This window comes from Sinocyclocheilus grahami, unplaced genomic scaffold, assembly GCF_001515645.1.
Source record: "Sinocyclocheilus grahami isolate Dianchi unplaced genomic scaffold, SAMN03320097.WGS_v1.1 scaffold14.1, whole genome shotgun sequence".
Lineage (NCBI taxonomy): Eukaryota > Metazoa > Chordata > Actinopteri > Cypriniformes > Cyprinidae > Sinocyclocheilus > Sinocyclocheilus grahami.
Window position 1 is genome coordinate 3501556 of NW_015505193.1, and position 17761 is coordinate 3519316.

The following is a 17761-nucleotide window of genomic DNA, read 5'->3' on the forward strand; positions in this document are numbered from 1 at the left end:
GTTTTTTTCAACAGGGTAATGCTACACTGAACAAATATTTTATAATATCGTATTAAAGTTATCATTTAAATACATTTGACATTTATATGTTTAATAAACGTTATTCAATTGGAATGTAAATAATGTAAAATTTTACGATTTAATGAAAAATGTTACACTTGCAAATGAAATTACATTTATAATGTATATAGATGCTGTTTAAAATGTTTATAAATGCTGACCAAATGTTGCAATTGCTCCTAATGATACTTTTATATTTGGTAGGCTACTAAATGATCACCATATTCATATACTAAGTTATTTGCATGGTATGGCATTATCATTAATAAATAACGAAGTAAATAAATACCATGTTGAGCATGCATGTCACTGTTTCATTAATGCCATCACATTGATCCTTAAACATGTGTTTGCTTTTTTCTGTCTTACAGGCATTACTATCTTATGTTTATGGTGATCTTAACATTCGTGAACCTTATAACAATTCCTCTAGACATGGCATTTTCTGAGGATATGCAAGATAGTGGCCACACATACTGGGTGACCTTCAATGTATTCTCAGACACCATGTTTTGCCTTGATGTTGCCATAAATTTTCAAATGGGTATTTTCAGTGACGACGGTCAGGTAGGAACGTGTCCTCATTGCCTCTATATTATTGTTGACTATTGAAATTAATACACCGCAGACCTGTTTCTGTCTAGGCCATCCTGGATCCAAAAATAATAAGAAAGGATTATTTCAGAAGTTGGTTTGGTCCGGATGTGGTGGCTGCCTTTCCGGTTGACATTATCATTGTTATTGTGGTAATTTTATTCTTTAAGTTAATGTCGCTCACACTGACTTAATTAACTTCTCACAGTACAACCTCCAATGAAAGCACGTCTAATTTACCACAGGAGCACTTTTATCATGCTGACACTGATGTACTGATGGCTTCGAAGCTGGTGCGGATACTCATGTTCGCGAGGATTTTCAGTATGATCCGTTTACTCCGTGTGCCGAAGCTTCTGAGATTCTGCTTTGAATTGGAAAGTGTAAGTTGCAGTATCACTCACTGTCACGTGTATGCAGGAAATTATCAATGGCAGTACTGTGTTTTTCACAATGGATAGTCAAAAAACAGCTTCCCTGCCACAGTCGCCTTTGCTTGCTGGGGCGAAAAAAGAATTAAATAAAATAAATTAAGATTTTTTTTTATGCTAAATTATGACATGGAATTTAAGATATTATTAGAGTGATGTACAATGCAAAGTGCTATATAAATCAACCAAATAAAAATAGGTTCGAATAAAGAACAAGAACAGCCTAAAATTGTTTATTTTGATTTATTAGGTGAAAGGATTCTTGACCACTCTAACTGACCATCTCATAGTTCAATACAGTAGATAGTGTGGTATTGTCTCACATTTTTCCAATAAACCAACAAGCAACAGGTTGTATTTGAACACCCTTACAGTTCTAATGAGACTTTAAGTTCTGACATTGTCTATGTTATCGGTCATTCTAGGTCACTGACATACAGCTTGAAGAAGTCAAGAGGTTTTTCAGGGTGTTTTTCGTGTTCCTGTTGAAGATCCTCATTTGGCACTGGAACACATGTGTTCAGTACTTCATATCTCTGCTGGACGAGTTTCCCCAAGACTGCTGGGTCATGCAAGAGAATATCAAGGTATGTCTCGAATTGTATTGTGCGTATGCAGGCATTTATTGATGTGATGCTTACCATTTGTTATGTTTTGCAGAATGCCTCAATTGGGGAAAAATACTCCTATTCTTCCTTCAGAGCTTTCTCTCAGTTGGCCTGGATTTCAACTAATTCAATTCAATCGCCAACACGTATATCACACAACATTCTTTCAACATTGAGCAATTTTGAGAAAAGATCATTACATTTTTGGTGCAGAAAAAGAACTCCTGAAAACACGTTAATTGTGGCATTTTACTATCAGGATTAGGGATGAAAATAGCAACAAATGCACTGGTACCTTTGCGGAATCAGGTTTTGCATGAGCGTTTAAATGGAGTTCAAGTGATTCTCTTTTGTGTTTTAGGCATGGCGGAACGGTGGACGGCTGTTGTTAGCATGGTGGTTGGATATTTAATGTGTTTCGCTCTTATTGCCTGCTTGTTCACAACTGTGGGGAGCATGTCTGCGACTGGCAATGAATACAAGAAAAAGGTGCTCTTAAGTGATTTTGTAAGAGTTTCAAACTAAAGCTGATATTTATTCAACAAAATAAATACATGAATTAAAAGCATGACATATGAATATTACAGATCAGCCAACTACAATCCTCCAAAATGTTCAAAAAGCTGCCCAGGGCATTGCGCCAACGCACCACTGCCCAGTACAAGTGGCAGTATGATAAGAAGAACATCCTTGACCTGGTGTCAAAACGGCTGAGAAAGGTTTCTAATTCATTCATATGTGCATAGAAATAAGCAACGGTCTGTACCTCAGGGTCACGCTCACTGGTTTACGCAACAAACAAAATAATCTGTTTTTATATAGAAATAATTTTAATAGTGTTCTGTTTTCTCTTTCAAAGGATATTATGGCAGATATGTGTCCCAACCTGCTGAGCAAAGGCTCCATGTTCATAAAGCATGATAGAGAATTCACCGAAGCCATCTTGGCGAAGTTGGAGTACGAGTTATTCAACACAGGAGACATCATCATTCATCAGAACGCTCGAGCTGACCACATGTTCTTCATCGAGCATGGACAGGTGCTCGTGAAGAACGAATCCTTTCAAATGGAGCTGCACGATGGAGAACATTTTGGAGGTGATGCATGAGAAACCTGCTGGAGTATGATTCAGTGAGAAGTCAAGGCAGGTCAAGTGACCATTTGATGTGCCATTTAGCCATGGTTTTATCTGAAAGAGATATTAGAACAACATTAGACTGGTGCGTGAGAAAACCTAAATAATTCATATAATGGTGATGATAATCAGAAATTCAGTAAACACTTACAATCAAAACCGTTCTTCTTTCTTTCAAACCGATATAGTAGTGTGTGTTATTATGAATGAAGACTGGACATGTTGTAAAGTGTCCATCGGATGCGCGTGTCAGTTGCTCTCTGGAAGTAGCAGGTCATTCGGGTGCATTTCGCCTCTACTAACATTTCAGACATACTACTCTTTTCACCTACTGTATAGAAGGGAAGTAGGTATATTCGGACCCAAGGCCAGTGAATAGTTCAAAGATGATCTTATTTATTATTGAGAGATATCGAGGTCCACGGCTCTATCATATGTGAGCCTGGAGCACAAAAGCAGTGTTAAGTCTCTGGGGTATATTTGTAGCAATAGCCAACAATACTTTGTATGGGTCACAGTTATAGATTTTTCTTTTATGCCAAAAATCATTAGGATATTAAAGTAAATATCATGTTCCTTGAAGATATTTTGTAAATTTCCTACTGTAAATATATCAAAACTTAATTTTTGATTAGTAATATGCATTGCTAAGAACTTCATTTGGACAACTTTAAAGGCGATTTTCTCAATATTTAGATTTTTGTTTTTTACACCCTCAAGATTTCAGATTTTCAAATAGTTGTATCTCGACCTATCCTAACAAACTGTACATCAATGGAAAGCTTGTTTATTCAGCTTCCAGATGATGTATAAATCTCAATTTCAAAAAATTGACTGGTTTTGTGGTCCAGGGTCACAAATGGTTCTCAGTGAGATGATCTCTGCTGCGAAACTCCCACGTGTTTCAAGCGGGAGTAACCAGCCTCAATCACCATTTTAAGACGTTGTGTGTTTCTGCAGAGATCACCTTCCTGTTCGGCGGAAGGCAGTTGGCCACAGTTTCTGCTCTGTCCGCCTGCAGCCTTTTCTCCCTGTCGTTACAACAGTTTCAGGAGACTGAGGAAGAGTTTCCACATGTTGCGAACGAACTGAGGGCAGCAGCTCAACAGCTTAAAAATGATCTTGAGGGTAAGTCTGACATTATGAGTTGCTTTCATACAGAGGACAGAATCAACATGAAATGCTGCTCACAATTTGACTTCTGTAATGTTACATATTTCCAAGAGGAACTGAATTTTAATAATACTAATGGGTTTAATCATTTACTAATGAAGACTAGAAAGAAAGACTAATGATTAAGTAAATACGGTACATTTTGATTGCATAATGATTTTAAGACTTCTGTTTATTAAAGGTGTTGAGCTGGAACTTCAAGTTACGTCAACATCGACCAGTGTGTGAGACGAGACCAGGATCTAGTTTTTTATTCAAATAGTCATCTATTGAATAAGATTTTTAAAAAAGAATTAAATACAATTTTAACTGGGTTTTTACGTATAGTTTCAATGCTTAAGGTGATGTAATTATATGATTTTAATTATATCATAGTTATTTGAATGATTATCAATATACTTGACAATACATATAGCAATACAATAAAGTATATGTATTACGTTACATGTTCTCATTCATTCACAATAAATTATCAGTGCACTTTTGTGTTTAATCTCTTTATTAGCAAGGTCTCTGGTAAACGGTTTTGTTTCCTCCAGGGGGTGCAGTTCATATACATAAATCTGCTTTAGAACCTCATTCTAATCTCAACACTGTTTTTTTGTACACTACAATTTATCATCTTTTCACGTGACAACACAATGCAATTATTAAACCCTACTGGAAATTGTCAGTAGGGCTGCACAATTAATCGAATTTCTAATCGTGATTATAATTATGGATGCCACAACTACGTAATCGTTCAAAGCGGCAATTAATCGTTCAAAGTCCACTTATGTTATTCTGTGTGCTTAAGATGCTTTTTTCTTTCTTTCTACATGTTATCTGAAGGGTTTTTCCCATTATTTTAATTTTAGTTTTAGTATAACATTATAATACCATGCATATTTTTACTTTTTTATAATTTAAAGAAGAAACCAATCCGATGTATAGTTGACATTTGAGGCTTAATACCATAGAAAAGCACTAAAAGTTTATCAGCTTGTTTATTTTCATATAAAAATACGGCATGCAGTTGCATTAAACAATGGTATAAACATCATTCAATGTAAATTGTGATAATCGTAATTAATAATCTCAATTACAATTTCAAGGCAATAATCGACAATTATGATTTTTGTCAATCGCGCAGGCCAAATTGTCAGTTTTGTATTTACTTTGGTTAACGCACTTATTTACATGCTTCAGTTCTTTTATTAAATATTACTATATAAATACATTTATTATTATTATTAATGAAGTAAACAGAAAATAGACATCATAACACAAGCAGCAAGGGAAACGAAACGCATTCTATCCACTTAGTCTTTTTGTTTCAATGTAAATCTGGTTTTCTTAGATGGAGTCGACGATTGTCTTTCTACAAAAGGATAAAGATTGTAAGCGCATTGCTAAACTAAAAACAGAAGCTTTTTGTGAGGCAATCAATGCATTATGCAATAACACACAGCCAGGCTCATCTGAGAGTCTGCTGCAATTTCAGATTTCATCAGACATCAGTATTTCAACACGCATCAGCTCAAAAAGTGCATACGACAATATCATAATAAATAATAAAATATATTTATTTTTTCAAATAGAGTTTCAGTATTTGGCACAAAAGACCGTGTTTGGCACTGATTCAGTGTTACAGGCACTACAGCAGAATAAAGCACTTTGGAAATGATTCTGTAAACGAAACCGAAATGTCCACAGAAGATTAAAAACATACACTCAAAATTCATTTGCTTTGCTTTTGTGAAATGTAGAAACTGTAAAGAGATGAGATGAACGCAATCTACTGGCACTGTACAACCATTTTTTGAGAAATATTACCATAAGTTACAGTATAGATGCGGACATTTCATCTAAACAACATTCCAAATCAAGCCCTGTGTTTAAATGGCCGTAGATTTACACGAACCAGCGACCAGAAATACAGAAAAACCACAACCAACACCTGGTGAATGTCTTAAACCTACAATACAAATCAACCGCTAACCTAAAAATGAATACAATAACAGCTAAATACTTATTTTATTTGTCTACATGACTACAGATAACATAGTAACACATTTAAAAGTGTTAAATTCTACAAACTTGTTAAAAAGTGACATAGAAGTGAGTGCCGTTCACCATCAGTCCACTAGAGAGGGACAACCAGCACAAATCATTACAGGAACAGATCAACTCTCTCATCATTAACCTGCATGCCATTTCAGGACCATATGATGCTTTTTTTATTTTCATAATTTTTTGAAAAGGTGACAGGTTCTTAATGATATTTTGCGTGTATATATTTAAAATATAAACATTTTTAACATGCATATATTTTTAAAAAATCAGATTCTTAGTGATTTAATGTGGTTTTCATTTAGAAATCAACAAAACTCATTTTTCTAACAACGGTGTCAGAATCAGAGAACTGCACTGATGCACGCATGGGTCTAGTTTTAACAATAGATGTGCACTAATAGTGAAACAGTGAGAGGAATCAAGCCCTCGAAACACATCTAATCTGACGCATCAAGGCTTCTGAATGCAGGATTTGGTGTAAAGTGCTCTCAAAACGTGAAGACTTGAATCTAGGTGGCTTTAGTCCATCCATTCTGAAAAAAACAACAGTTTAACACAGTGCAGGGTCTCTGATCCTCTTCATCCGCTGAATTAAACCGTAACGTATACTAGTACTAATGAAAAGGATCAGAGAGCCTTGGCTTCGTCTTGAATGGAATGATTCTTACGGCATTAGCAGCCGCACTTGCTCTGCTCGGCGTCACGCGGCTCTGCCAGGTTGCTGGTGCTGTGGCCGTTGGTGCGAACCATCCCGTCGGGGATCCAGGATTTGTCCACACATCTCTCCATGCGCTTCATGATCAGATCCAGCAGAACCTCCACGGCACGGCTCACGTTCTCACCGTTCGCAGCACTCGTCTCGAAGTACGGGACTCTGCGAGAGATTAGAGCACAAACCACAATTCCAATAGACTTTTGGCACTGGCTAAACTATCAATGCAATACTCGAGGCATAAAAATGTTGGGTAAAATAGTCATTTTATCATTAGCCAGCTGCTTTTATTGATGCATTTCATTTAGTAGTATGTAAGTATATTACTACACATTTCACGATCTCAGAGGATTTTTGTTTTAAATGCATGTAAAGGATGCATGTGATAGAAGACAGCATCGCTTTGCTGCAGAACAGCCTCCGCACTCATAAGCCCTTAAAATGTTGCCTACGTAGGCAGCTCACTAGGTTTGAGAAATTAATCAGTCTTATAAACATAAACTTAAACGCACCAGCTTTTACGTTCTTCTCTCATGATCACATGAACACTCAGCATGTCAACTGAAAAACACAATCTCTTACACAGCAAAACCAAAAAAAACAACAATTCTAAGCATTTTTTTTTCATATCCACTAAGCTAGTAGTTAAAAATAAAACAAAAATATTATTATTATTATTAGATGACGATCAGTTGCTTTGAGTTGCTACTGGAATAAAATTCTTTAAAAAATAATATTAAATAACTGGTATTTAAAAAATAATAATAATAATAATATATATTTATTTTTATTTTTTATCATGTATAATAATTACCATTATTAGTAGTAGTAGTATTAGAAAGTTAAAAAATAAAATTAATGGAAAAATTAGTTATACCAACACTACCACATCGAATGTTTGGAATAAAGAAGTCTCTTCTGCTCACCAAGGCTGCATTTACTTCATCAAAAATACAGTAAAATTGTGAAATATTATTATTATTTAAATTAATTGTTTTCTATGTGAATTTATGTTATAAACTGTCATTTATTTCTGTGATCAAAGCTGTATTTTCAGCATCATTACGCCAGTCTTCAGTGTCACATGATCTTCAGAAATCCTTTGCTGATAATCATCAATGTATTATCAGTGTTTGTACAAAGACACACCTGGATGAGTTTAGATGTGAAGATCAGTCAACAGAATATAAACAATCTGATGACGTTCAACAGTTGAGTCACTGCAAACTCACTGAACGCTGAACTGTCGACAAATATTTTACCTGTCGATCTGCTTGATCTCACAAGACCTAGCACGACAGAATCACTATTCATATTAGCTGAGCTGAGAATTTTCATGTAATCACACCGAAGTATTCATGAGGCTGAAGCCTTCTCAGATGCCTCAAAAGGCTGATTCTGCATTGCAGAGTGCTTGTCTAAACAGAAGATTCACACGAACAGTCAATATTAGTTTTTCGGTATACCGCCATCTTAACGTGTCACATTTAACGAGAGCTGCTCTCATCTTAGGCAAACACGCTACAGACACGGCCCTTAAATCAAACATCCTTCGAGTCGCCCGCACCCTGAGAACACGTATGAAGACCTACATCGAGAAGAGACTCCAACATGCCAGTGAATCCCCTCACCTGTGACGTTATTCTAACATTTCTACAAATAGAAATATATATCCTGATATTAATATATCAGCACGATCTAATTAGTTCAATCAGCGTCATGTGATGACATCCCAACCAACTTGTCAGCAGCTGAACTTCATAAGGAGCTTCAACAATTGGATGCTTTGAATCGATAGTGAGGTGTTTCTGTCCTGAAGTGCTCTGATTTTTGGGGCAGTCGAGGTCACGTGTGACGTCACATTCAGAAACAGACACGGATACAGGACGAGTCTCAGGTGAACGCCGTTTCTCACCCGTATTTCTCCGCCAGTTCCCGAGCACTCTCCGCTTTCACCGCGCGCTGGTCCTCGAGGTCTGATTTGTTTCCACACAAGACGATGTCGGGATTCTCACAGTACGCATGCGTCTGCAGCTGACCTGCCCGAGACATCACAGGAATTAATCATTCGATATTATTATTTTAACAATTATTTATAACAACAACAACAACATCAAGCAGCTTAAAGTGGTGTGCCTAAATATTAATAATAATTATTAATATGTATTATTTTGTTGCTGTTAATATTATTTTTAGCTGGGCAATAACTCTAAACTGCTTGGTAAAAAATGTATTAAATGTATTTATCAATTAAAAAATTTTTGTGTTAGATTAGATTAGATTGGCAACTACTCTATGCTGCTAGTTAAAAATAAAAATGTATTTAAAATATTAAAATTATTTTAAAAATAATTTATGATTATTATTAATATTATTTTTATTTAGTTGTACAACCACTGTAAGCTGCTAGGTAAAATTAAAAATAATAAAATTATTTATACTACTTTATACTATTTTATATTTTATACTATTTTATATTATATTTTATTTTATTTTATTTTGCAACCTCTCAAGCTGCTAGTTAAAAATAAAATGATTAAAAAAAGAAGTTGTGGGAGGATAATTTGTGCCAAGAAAAACAAACAAACAATTTATGAAAAAAAGGCAAGAAGCTGCTCATTACATGTGGTAACAGAGCAATTTAAATAATGAATAGCAACTGTATTAAAACAAATCTGTGCATATTTGTGTGTCATATGTTCATTACGGTGAATCTGGACTTACTCATCCAGTTCCGCACGTCAAGGAAGCTCTGCTCATTCGTGAGGTCAAAGAGTAACAGGAAGCCCATGGCGTCCCTGAAGAACGCTGTGGTCAAACTCCGAAATCTGCATTTAGAGGAGAAGACAGAGAAAACTCAGCCAGAACATCACATGAATCCTCTCAGACTCAGATTAGAATGTTATAAAGCAGTGCTGGTCTGCGTCTGACCTCTCCTGTCCGGCCGTATCCCACAGCTGAATGTGAATCCTCTGTCCTCTCCCGACTGTCCCATCATGACCGGTGGATTTGTACACCTTAAAGGAGGACAGAAGACATTTCTGAGATGCCTAAAGGACTATATTACTGCATAACCTGTCATTCTCTGCAGGCAGCATGAGGTTTGCCCGTGCAAAACGTGCCACCACAAAGCTACACTGGTGTTAGTGGAGTGGTTTGGTATGCAGTTCCAGGAAACCTGAATGTACTTTTCACACAGTCTAACACAGCCGTGAAACGCACGCTTGATGGCTGAGAGCGGGAAGCGTCTCATTAGCGGCGTGACTCGTGAGTGTGTGGCCCTAAACCATCAGCGTTTGTTTGATGTCTTAAGTGATCAAGTGTTTGTTCTTAAGGAGGGATCCCTGCTCTGTTAAGCCATATGATCCTGCGTTCATCTTTCCCCTAAAACACACACACACACACACTACCGTAACTCTACCTGCTGATGCAGATTCTGCAAGCAAATCTTCAGTCAGTTTTTGTTACCATGGCAACTGTTATTAGTATACAGTATTCAGTGGGGGACAAAGTTCAGATACCCTAACCAAATATTACTCCCGTAAAAGTAAGTTAGTTTATTTTTTTCTCCTCTTTTTTTTTTTGGACTTTCAAATGAGACATTTTTACATTTATTCTGTTTGGTCAAATACAGAATTCTGCAGTCAAATATCTATACTTAACTGAACATATAATAAACTGAATATCTATCCATCCATCTATCTATCTATCTCTCTCTCTCTATCCATCTGAATATCTATCTATCTCTCTCTCTCTCTATCCATCTGAATCTCTCTCTCTCTCTCTCTCTCTCTATCCATCTGAATATCTATCTCTCTCTCTCTCTCTCTATCCATCTGAATATCTATCTATCTCTCTCTATCCATCTCTCTCTCTATCCATCTGAATATCTATCCCTCTCTCTATCCATCTGAATATCTATCTGAATATCTATCCATCAATCTATCTACCTATCAGAGATATTGTAAGGTATGTATAATGTGCAATATGTAGACTGTCTCTTGCTGTAGCGTGTTCCCAACAAATTAAGCAGCCTTAGGCATCGAATTGCATTCAGGAAAAGCATAATTACTCTGCGCACGTCTTGTTTGCTTTCGCAGGGACGCAGCATTCGGTGTGTGTTTTTCCTGCATCTAGTATTCATGACTGTTCAAACGAACACTTGTATATCTGCCTGCATCTGTGGCTGCGATTTACACATGAATGGCTGCTCTTGACCTCTGGGCAAGTTTCCATGCGCAGGTACAAACTAAGCTGAACAGGACCATGGGATTTTACAGTCCGGTAAACCCCGACCGGGACTCCACAACAATAAACCTCCATTACAAATCAAGCAGGAAGCATCTGAACCAATGAGACTGTGAGAGCGGCGACTCATTTGTATAGCACTATAAATACACCATCATAGTTGAACACTCATTAATAAATCGGTTAAAATGTCAGAATGTAAAAACCAATGCGTGGAAATCTGCTTGTATACTGTACACTGGTGAAGGGAAAATATCAATAAAATTCATGAACTTGTAATAAAAATACTCACCACTCGTTTTTCTCTGAAGTCTATTCCCACTGTGGTGATGAATTTGGAGTTGAATTTGCCGTCTGTGTACTGATATAGGAAGCTGGTCTTTCCCACCCCAGAGTCCCCCAGCGCGAGGAACTTGATGAGATAATCATAGTCCCCATCAGACATACTGAGAGCTGAACGAGGACCTGTGATGAACAAACATAAAAAAGTCAAAATTGCAAGATATCAAACTCAGAATTCAGACTTTTTTTTCTTGCAATTCCAAGTTTACATCTCACAATTCTGATTTTGTTTTCTCTGAATTCATACTATATTTAATTTTAAAGTTGTAGTAATTTTTTTATATGTCTTCATAGTTTTTAATTTGAGCTTATTTACTTTTTGTTATTTTAGTACACAAATTAGAAATGTTGTCTTGGCAACTAACTAGTTTTTTGATATTAGATTTTATTTAAGCTAATGTTTATTTCATTTCAAGTAATGAAAATATATATTTTTTTATAGTTTAAGTTAACATTAATAACCCTGACACAAACATTGCAGAAATCTTACAAACAAAACACTCCCAACAACTTGTGAAGTTTCATGAAGCGGACATGAAACTTTCTTTCACAAATTAACTTCCACAGCATGGCAGGATAATCAAGATTCATGCTGACTTTAGAAAGACACCCAAAATGAACCCATTAGTCTATACAATCCAACTAGTCCAGCATTTTTCAAGCATTTCGGTTAAAATGAAGACAGACAGACGTTTTTATTGATGCAACAGTGCTGATTCAGTAACAGGAAACAAAAAGAAGAATTTGAGACTATTGCTAAAGTGTTGCATTTCTATTCCTGAACAGAAAATATTCTTCTGAAACCTCTTTTTTTGTCATTGATCATGAAGTCCATAAATCCTGGAGCCTAAATGAGGAAACGGACTTTGAAAAAGCAGCTTTTCATACTTGAATGCATCCACACAACAGCTTTTATTTCCCCTCACATTTGTCACCGCGGCTACAATACGGAGACATTCATTAGTTAAAAATTAAGTGTTTCACAACCTATAATATTTAACTCCGAGGTTGCACTCGAGACAATCATTATCTGTCATTTTAGGCTTCGAAATATTGTCATGCTCTATTTTTATCTGTCAGTAAAGTACTGTAATGCTTGGTACTGAAGCATTTTTATTTTAAGACATTCTGTGACAAGAGCTTAAGTCAAGTCTGATCAAGCTCCATGTTTCTTTTCTTTTTGTTTCTGCTCATACATTGTGAAGAAGTCAACGTATTGTAATCTGGTCTCTCCACTTAAAAATGACACAAAACCTCATTATAAGCCCTATAAATTACAGTAAGTTTTTACAGCACATCTCACAAGATCAATGAAAGTTTTCTCAATGAAAGCTCTTCTTTTATCAGGTGAAGTCCCACGCAAGTATAAGAAGTATGAGAGCTTCTAAACCTGCTCTCTGATTTCATAATGTCTGGATACACTTCTTGTCTTGACACGCTCACAGAGTTAGGGAGAGGAAAGCATAGCTCGGAGTTTCTCAGAGCGCATTAAAACAGATCATATGACTGCAGAAAGAGCGTAAAAACTCAAACAAACGGCCACATTCTTTCACGCGGCAGCGCTAAAAGCCATCTTGACCGTAAGCTGCTTAACGTCTGGGACCGACCCAAGCACCCGGATCGATCCAGAGACCTTTCTTGAGCTCAACTTTAGGAGAGGCGACTCTACAAGTTCAACACAAAACCTGATGCTATTCACAATCAGTCAGATGGTGGAAAACAGAAACATGTTTTAAAAAAAATACATACACACACACACATAGGTGCATCTCAATAAATTAGAATGTCGTGGAAAAGCTAATTTATTTCAGTAATTCAACTCAAATTGTGAAACTCGTGTCTTAAATAATTTCAATGCACACAGACTGAAGTATTTTAAGTCTTTGGTTCTTTTAATTGTGATGATTTTGGCTCACATTTAACAAAAACCCACCAATTCACTCTCTCAACAAATTAGAATATGGTGACATGCCAATCAGCTAATCAAAGTGGTCGACCGAAATGTGAATGTTTTTCATTGCCGATGCAGATACTGTTCAAACATTTGGGGTCAGTAAGAACGATGCACTGTTGATCGAATGTGACAGTATAAACACTTAGAATATTACAAAAGATTTATATTTCAAATAAATGCCATTCTTTTGAACTTTCGGTTCATCAAAGAATCCTGAAAAATAAAAAGAATCACGGTTTCCACAAAATTATGAAGCAGCGGAACTATTTTCAACATTGATAATAATCAGAAATGTTTCTCGAGCAGCAAATCAGCACATTAGAATGATTTCTGAAGATCATGTGACACTGAAGACTGGAGGAATGATGCTGAAAATATAGCTTTGATCACAGAAATATATTACATTTAACAATATATTCACAGTGAAAACAGTTATTTTAAATTGTAATAATATTTCACATTTTTACAGTATTTTTGATCAAATAAATGCAGCTCTGGTGAGCAGAAGAGACTTCGTTCAAAAACAAAAATAATTGACAAAACTTTTAAACAGTAAACAATTCAATGATAGCAAATAAGATGGAATTCAAATAGGTGAAGTTACTTATTTAACAGTATTTACTTATTTCACACACACACACACAAAAACTGGTAGTCTGAAATTACCACTTCTGACAAACAGGCACTTGTAAATCAATGCACAAGCCGAGCATCTCAGATAAATGAGAATGCCAATGGGAAGCTCAGTCCAGGTGTATTAAAACCAATGCCAACCTCAATAATCTTAAAGTGGGGAAATATCAGCCAATGCATTGGTTTATCAGAACCTGTTGGACAATAACACTGTCACTTCTGCATGATTCCAGTGCTCTAAAGTTGACAAAAGCAGAATTCATACGGTTTGATTTTAAGTGCATGCAACAGCTGATCTTCTTAGTTGCACAGTGCTTGTGAACAAGCACAAAATCACACTCTTATGAGCACAAATCTGCTCAACTGTAAGACTCCTATTGTAAAAGGATCATACCAAGATCTGCAACTCCTAAACAACATTCCCTTTTGCTTTTCCATACATATTGAAGTTTATTACAGCGACAGGAAAATTACATGAAATCAGATGCTCGTAAAGAGTTTTTACTTTCTGGAAAGTGCACCGATTTGCAAAAACAACCTCGTCTTTATACGCTACGTAAGCATGAGCACACAAACCCAGTGTTCAGGCTGCATCATCGGACACATCTGTAATGGTCATTTGACACTACATGAACTTCTGAAGACCGGCTGATGCCTTCATTTCAGTTAGACGCATCCAACTTTAACTGGCTTTCACTTGCTTTAACAATCACTAGCCGTGTGCAAGAGCTCAACCAAATGCCTGAGCTTTGAGTTCAGCTTCCTGTCCAACCAAATCAGTCCTGATGAAGACGAGGAGAAACAGACGGAGGTTTTTATCAGACATTCCCAGCAGAGCACCACCCTGGGCGGCACGCCAATGCTAGCAGATTCCCGAGCCGACAATCACTTCTGCATTTCAGATCGACAGTCAAGCTCTGACAAGCTGGGTTTTTTCTCTTGTCCACTTCCCTCTTCTCAAGCTGTATGTGTGAAACACAAAACTGTCATGCAGACATAAAAAAGCCTCATAACCTTTGATCTGATGCGAGAAACATCAAGTCGACGTTTTCTTTGGCCTGGTAGACATTAACATGTTAGCTATAACCTTTCAGTTATGCATGAATGATGCATGCAGCAAAATAAATATCATCTTGAGGTAGTTGAATCAGCTCAGAAAGATCATATTTACAGGCTGAAAGCACAGGAACGACACCATAAAGTGGTAATTTTGGAATTAAGGGCGTATCAGTGAGAAAACACAATAGATGCAATGTTAGTAAATTTGTTAAAACGAATGAATTTTTAAAAATAATTAATAATAGAACTAGCCTAGTTGCATGCACAACATACAACAGCATTGATCAATTATGATAGAACAAAACGATTAGTTTACAGCACCTTCATAAACTGAATTTAAAAAACACAGCTGATCTTACAATTCTGACTTTTCTTCTGTTTACATCTCACTATTCTGTTTCTTTTTTTTCTTTTTTTTTCTACCAGGGAATAAAAAAGGTAACTGCAACTTTTCTCACACAATTGAGAGTTTATAGGCCTATCTCATAATTCAAACTTTTCTTCGCAGAATTGTGAGTTTTTATTGTAATTTATATCTTGTAATTCTCTGGGAAAAAATGAGATATAAATTCTGAGAAATAAAGTCCAAATTGCGAGATGTTAACTCACAAACTCATAACTGTCAGAAGGAAACTCTGAATAGTTAAGATATAAATTTTTAAAAATAAAATAAAAAAATTTCAAGCTCGTTTCCGCCACAGAATAAAATGAATAAAAAAAAAAAAGGTAACTGTGACTTTGTATCTCAAAATTCAGAATTTTCATCCCAATTCAGGAAGTCAGAATTATTATTAATTTTTATTCTGTGGTTGAAAAAGGCTGCCACACATTTCTACATTTATTTCTTAATATTAATAATGTTGAATTTTAATAGGAAAAAAAATCTGGTGTTTGTGAGTTTTTGAGATCTTGCAATTCTGACTCCATACTTTATTTTTATAAGCCTGAGATATAAAGTCACAATTATTTTTTTTACCCATGACAGAAACGAGTTTCCATAGAAAATGCTGTGTCTGAGCAATAGCAACAGTGATGCAAAGTGTACTGATAAGATTTCATCCTGACCACTGGAGATATGTGAAATTAAATCACTATCCAATGGGCTGAAAACATTCTTCATTAACTAAATAACAACCCATATCAATTCTGCTATTGGATGGAAAAGCATCAGTGTGATTTTAGCCATAGCGAGCATAAACAGACACACTCCGGTCCCACTGACGGCTTAAATAAAGGCTCTTTTTGGGCTTTCAGAAGGACGTGGACCTTAAGATTTAAAATCAGGCTCATCTAATAACCATCAGCTGGTGCTCATGTGCTCTTGGCATCCTGTCATGTGACCCCCGATTCCCAGACCCTGCTTAAAACACACACACACACACACACTCCAGTCTATGTTCATTTAATTTGCTTTCTCTAGAACAGACAGGAAAAACCAATAAGCCCATTTAAACGATCTGAGCTTTGGAAAGTTCTTCTCAGGAGAGATTTCTCTCTCGAGATAGTTAAAAGGAATAATTTAACCCAAAATTTCTCACTCTCATGTTCCAAATTCCAAACGATTTTCCATGCAACACAAATCAAAATGTTTTGCACAATTTTCTAACTATTCTTTTCCATGCAACGAAAGTAAACGGGGATGCAAAGCTCCCAAAATACAGACTTGTGCACTATATTCCAAGTCTTATGTTTGCATGTGAAACCGACTGATATTCAAGTCAATATTTAATTTTTTTTTTATTAAAAAGCTCTCTCAAATTTGCAGATATTCAAACATGGCACATTAAGACAGTGACAGCAAACATTATTAGTTTATGAATGCAACTGGTGACAAAACATCAGTGTAGTTTGACCTGAAAGACATTTTAACCACATGGATAAAAACATGGACATTTTGCAAGAAAGGAAGAAAGAAACGACAGATTTGGGAAGACATGGGATGAGAAATGACAACAAAAGCTCATTTTTGGCGAGTTGAAATGTTCCATGAAGTCTCAAACTTGAACAAAGAGTGTCAAATTCAGCATACCATTATGAGTGTGATTCAAAGAACAGTGTCGCAAACATATGTCTTACAAGCTAGAAATGAAATTTGATCATTCAGAAGGGGAAAAAGATCCCAAAACCAGACATTCCTGACAGGTAACCAGATATGGGAGTGAAGGCTGGTCAATTCTCAGGTAACTTCTTCCTTTTTGATCAGATTCAGGTCACAATCGTATTGAGATGATTAGATATGATCCAGGATTGCGCCACGTGCGTGAGTGAGTGAGTGAGTGAGTGAGTGAGTGAGTGAGTGAGTGAGTGAGTGAGTGAGTGAGTGAGTGAGTGTGTGTGTGTGTGTGTGTGCGCGTGAGTGAGTGAGTGAGTGCGAGTGAGTGAGTGAGTGAGTGAGTGCGTGCGTGCGTGCGTGCGTGAGTGAGTGCGCGCGTGTGTGAGTGAGTGAGTGAGTGTGTGTGTGTGAGTGAGTGAGTGAGTGAGTGAGTGGGTGTGAGTGTGTGTGTGAGTGAGTGTGTGTGTGAGTGTGTGAGTGAGTGTGTGTGTGTGTGAGTGTGTGAGAGTGTGTGTGTGAGAGAGAGTGTGTGTGAGAGAGAGTGTGCGTGTGTGTGAGTGTGCGCGTGTGTGAGTGTGTGTGTGAGTGTGTGTGTGTGAGTGAGTGTGTGTGTGTGTGTGAGTGTGTGTGTGAGTGAGTGTGTGTGTGAGTGTGTGAGTGAGTGAGTGAGTGAGTGAGTGTGTGTGTGAGTGAGTGTGTGAGTG

General features: G+C 36.6%; 2 protein-coding genes across 3 annotated transcripts in view; one reads left to right on the top strand and one right to left on the bottom strand.

Moving 5' to 3' along the window:
• hcnl1 (hyperpolarization activated cyclic nucleotide-gated potassium channel-like 1) overlaps nt 1–4268 on the top strand; it is a gene marked incomplete at its 5' end in the record, with an annotated part of 6284 nt that extends 2016 nt beyond the window's left edge. The window contains 10 exons of the mRNA XM_016292865.1: nt 432–627; nt 705–806; nt 900–1037; nt 1511–1672; nt 1746–1839; nt 2055–2182; nt 2281–2412; nt 2553–2790; nt 3789–3956; nt 4183–4268. Of these exons, the coding sequence (XP_016148351.1) occupies nt 432–627; nt 705–806; nt 900–1037; nt 1511–1672; nt 1746–1839; nt 2055–2182; nt 2281–2412; nt 2553–2790; nt 3789–3956; nt 4183–4229 (1405 nt within the window). The remainder of the gene's footprint in view (nt 1–431; nt 628–704; nt 807–899; nt 1038–1510; nt 1673–1745; nt 1840–2054; nt 2183–2280; nt 2413–2552; nt 2791–3788; nt 3957–4182) is intronic.
• A 1063-nt stretch (nt 4269–5331) lies between these two features.
• LOC107600376 (ras-related protein Rab-27A-like) overlaps nt 5332–17761 on the bottom strand; it is a 13968-nt gene continuing 1538 nt past the window's right edge. The window contains exons 2-7 of one of the 2 annotated variants that reach the window (XM_016292263.1): nt 11309–11481; nt 9700–9785; nt 9493–9596; nt 8684–8807; nt 6725–6930; nt 5332–6589 (exon numbers count right to left, since the gene is read on the bottom strand). In XM_016292263.1, the coding sequence (XP_016147749.1) occupies nt 6729–6930; nt 8684–8807; nt 9493–9596; nt 9700–9785; nt 11309–11481 (689 nt within the window). In that variant the 3' untranslated portion in view covers nt 5332–6589; nt 6725–6728. Of the gene's footprint in view, nt 6931–8683; nt 8808–9492; nt 9597–9699; nt 9786–11308; nt 11482–17761 lie in introns of both variants that reach the window. The other variant, XM_016292254.1, reaches the window with a different exon arrangement.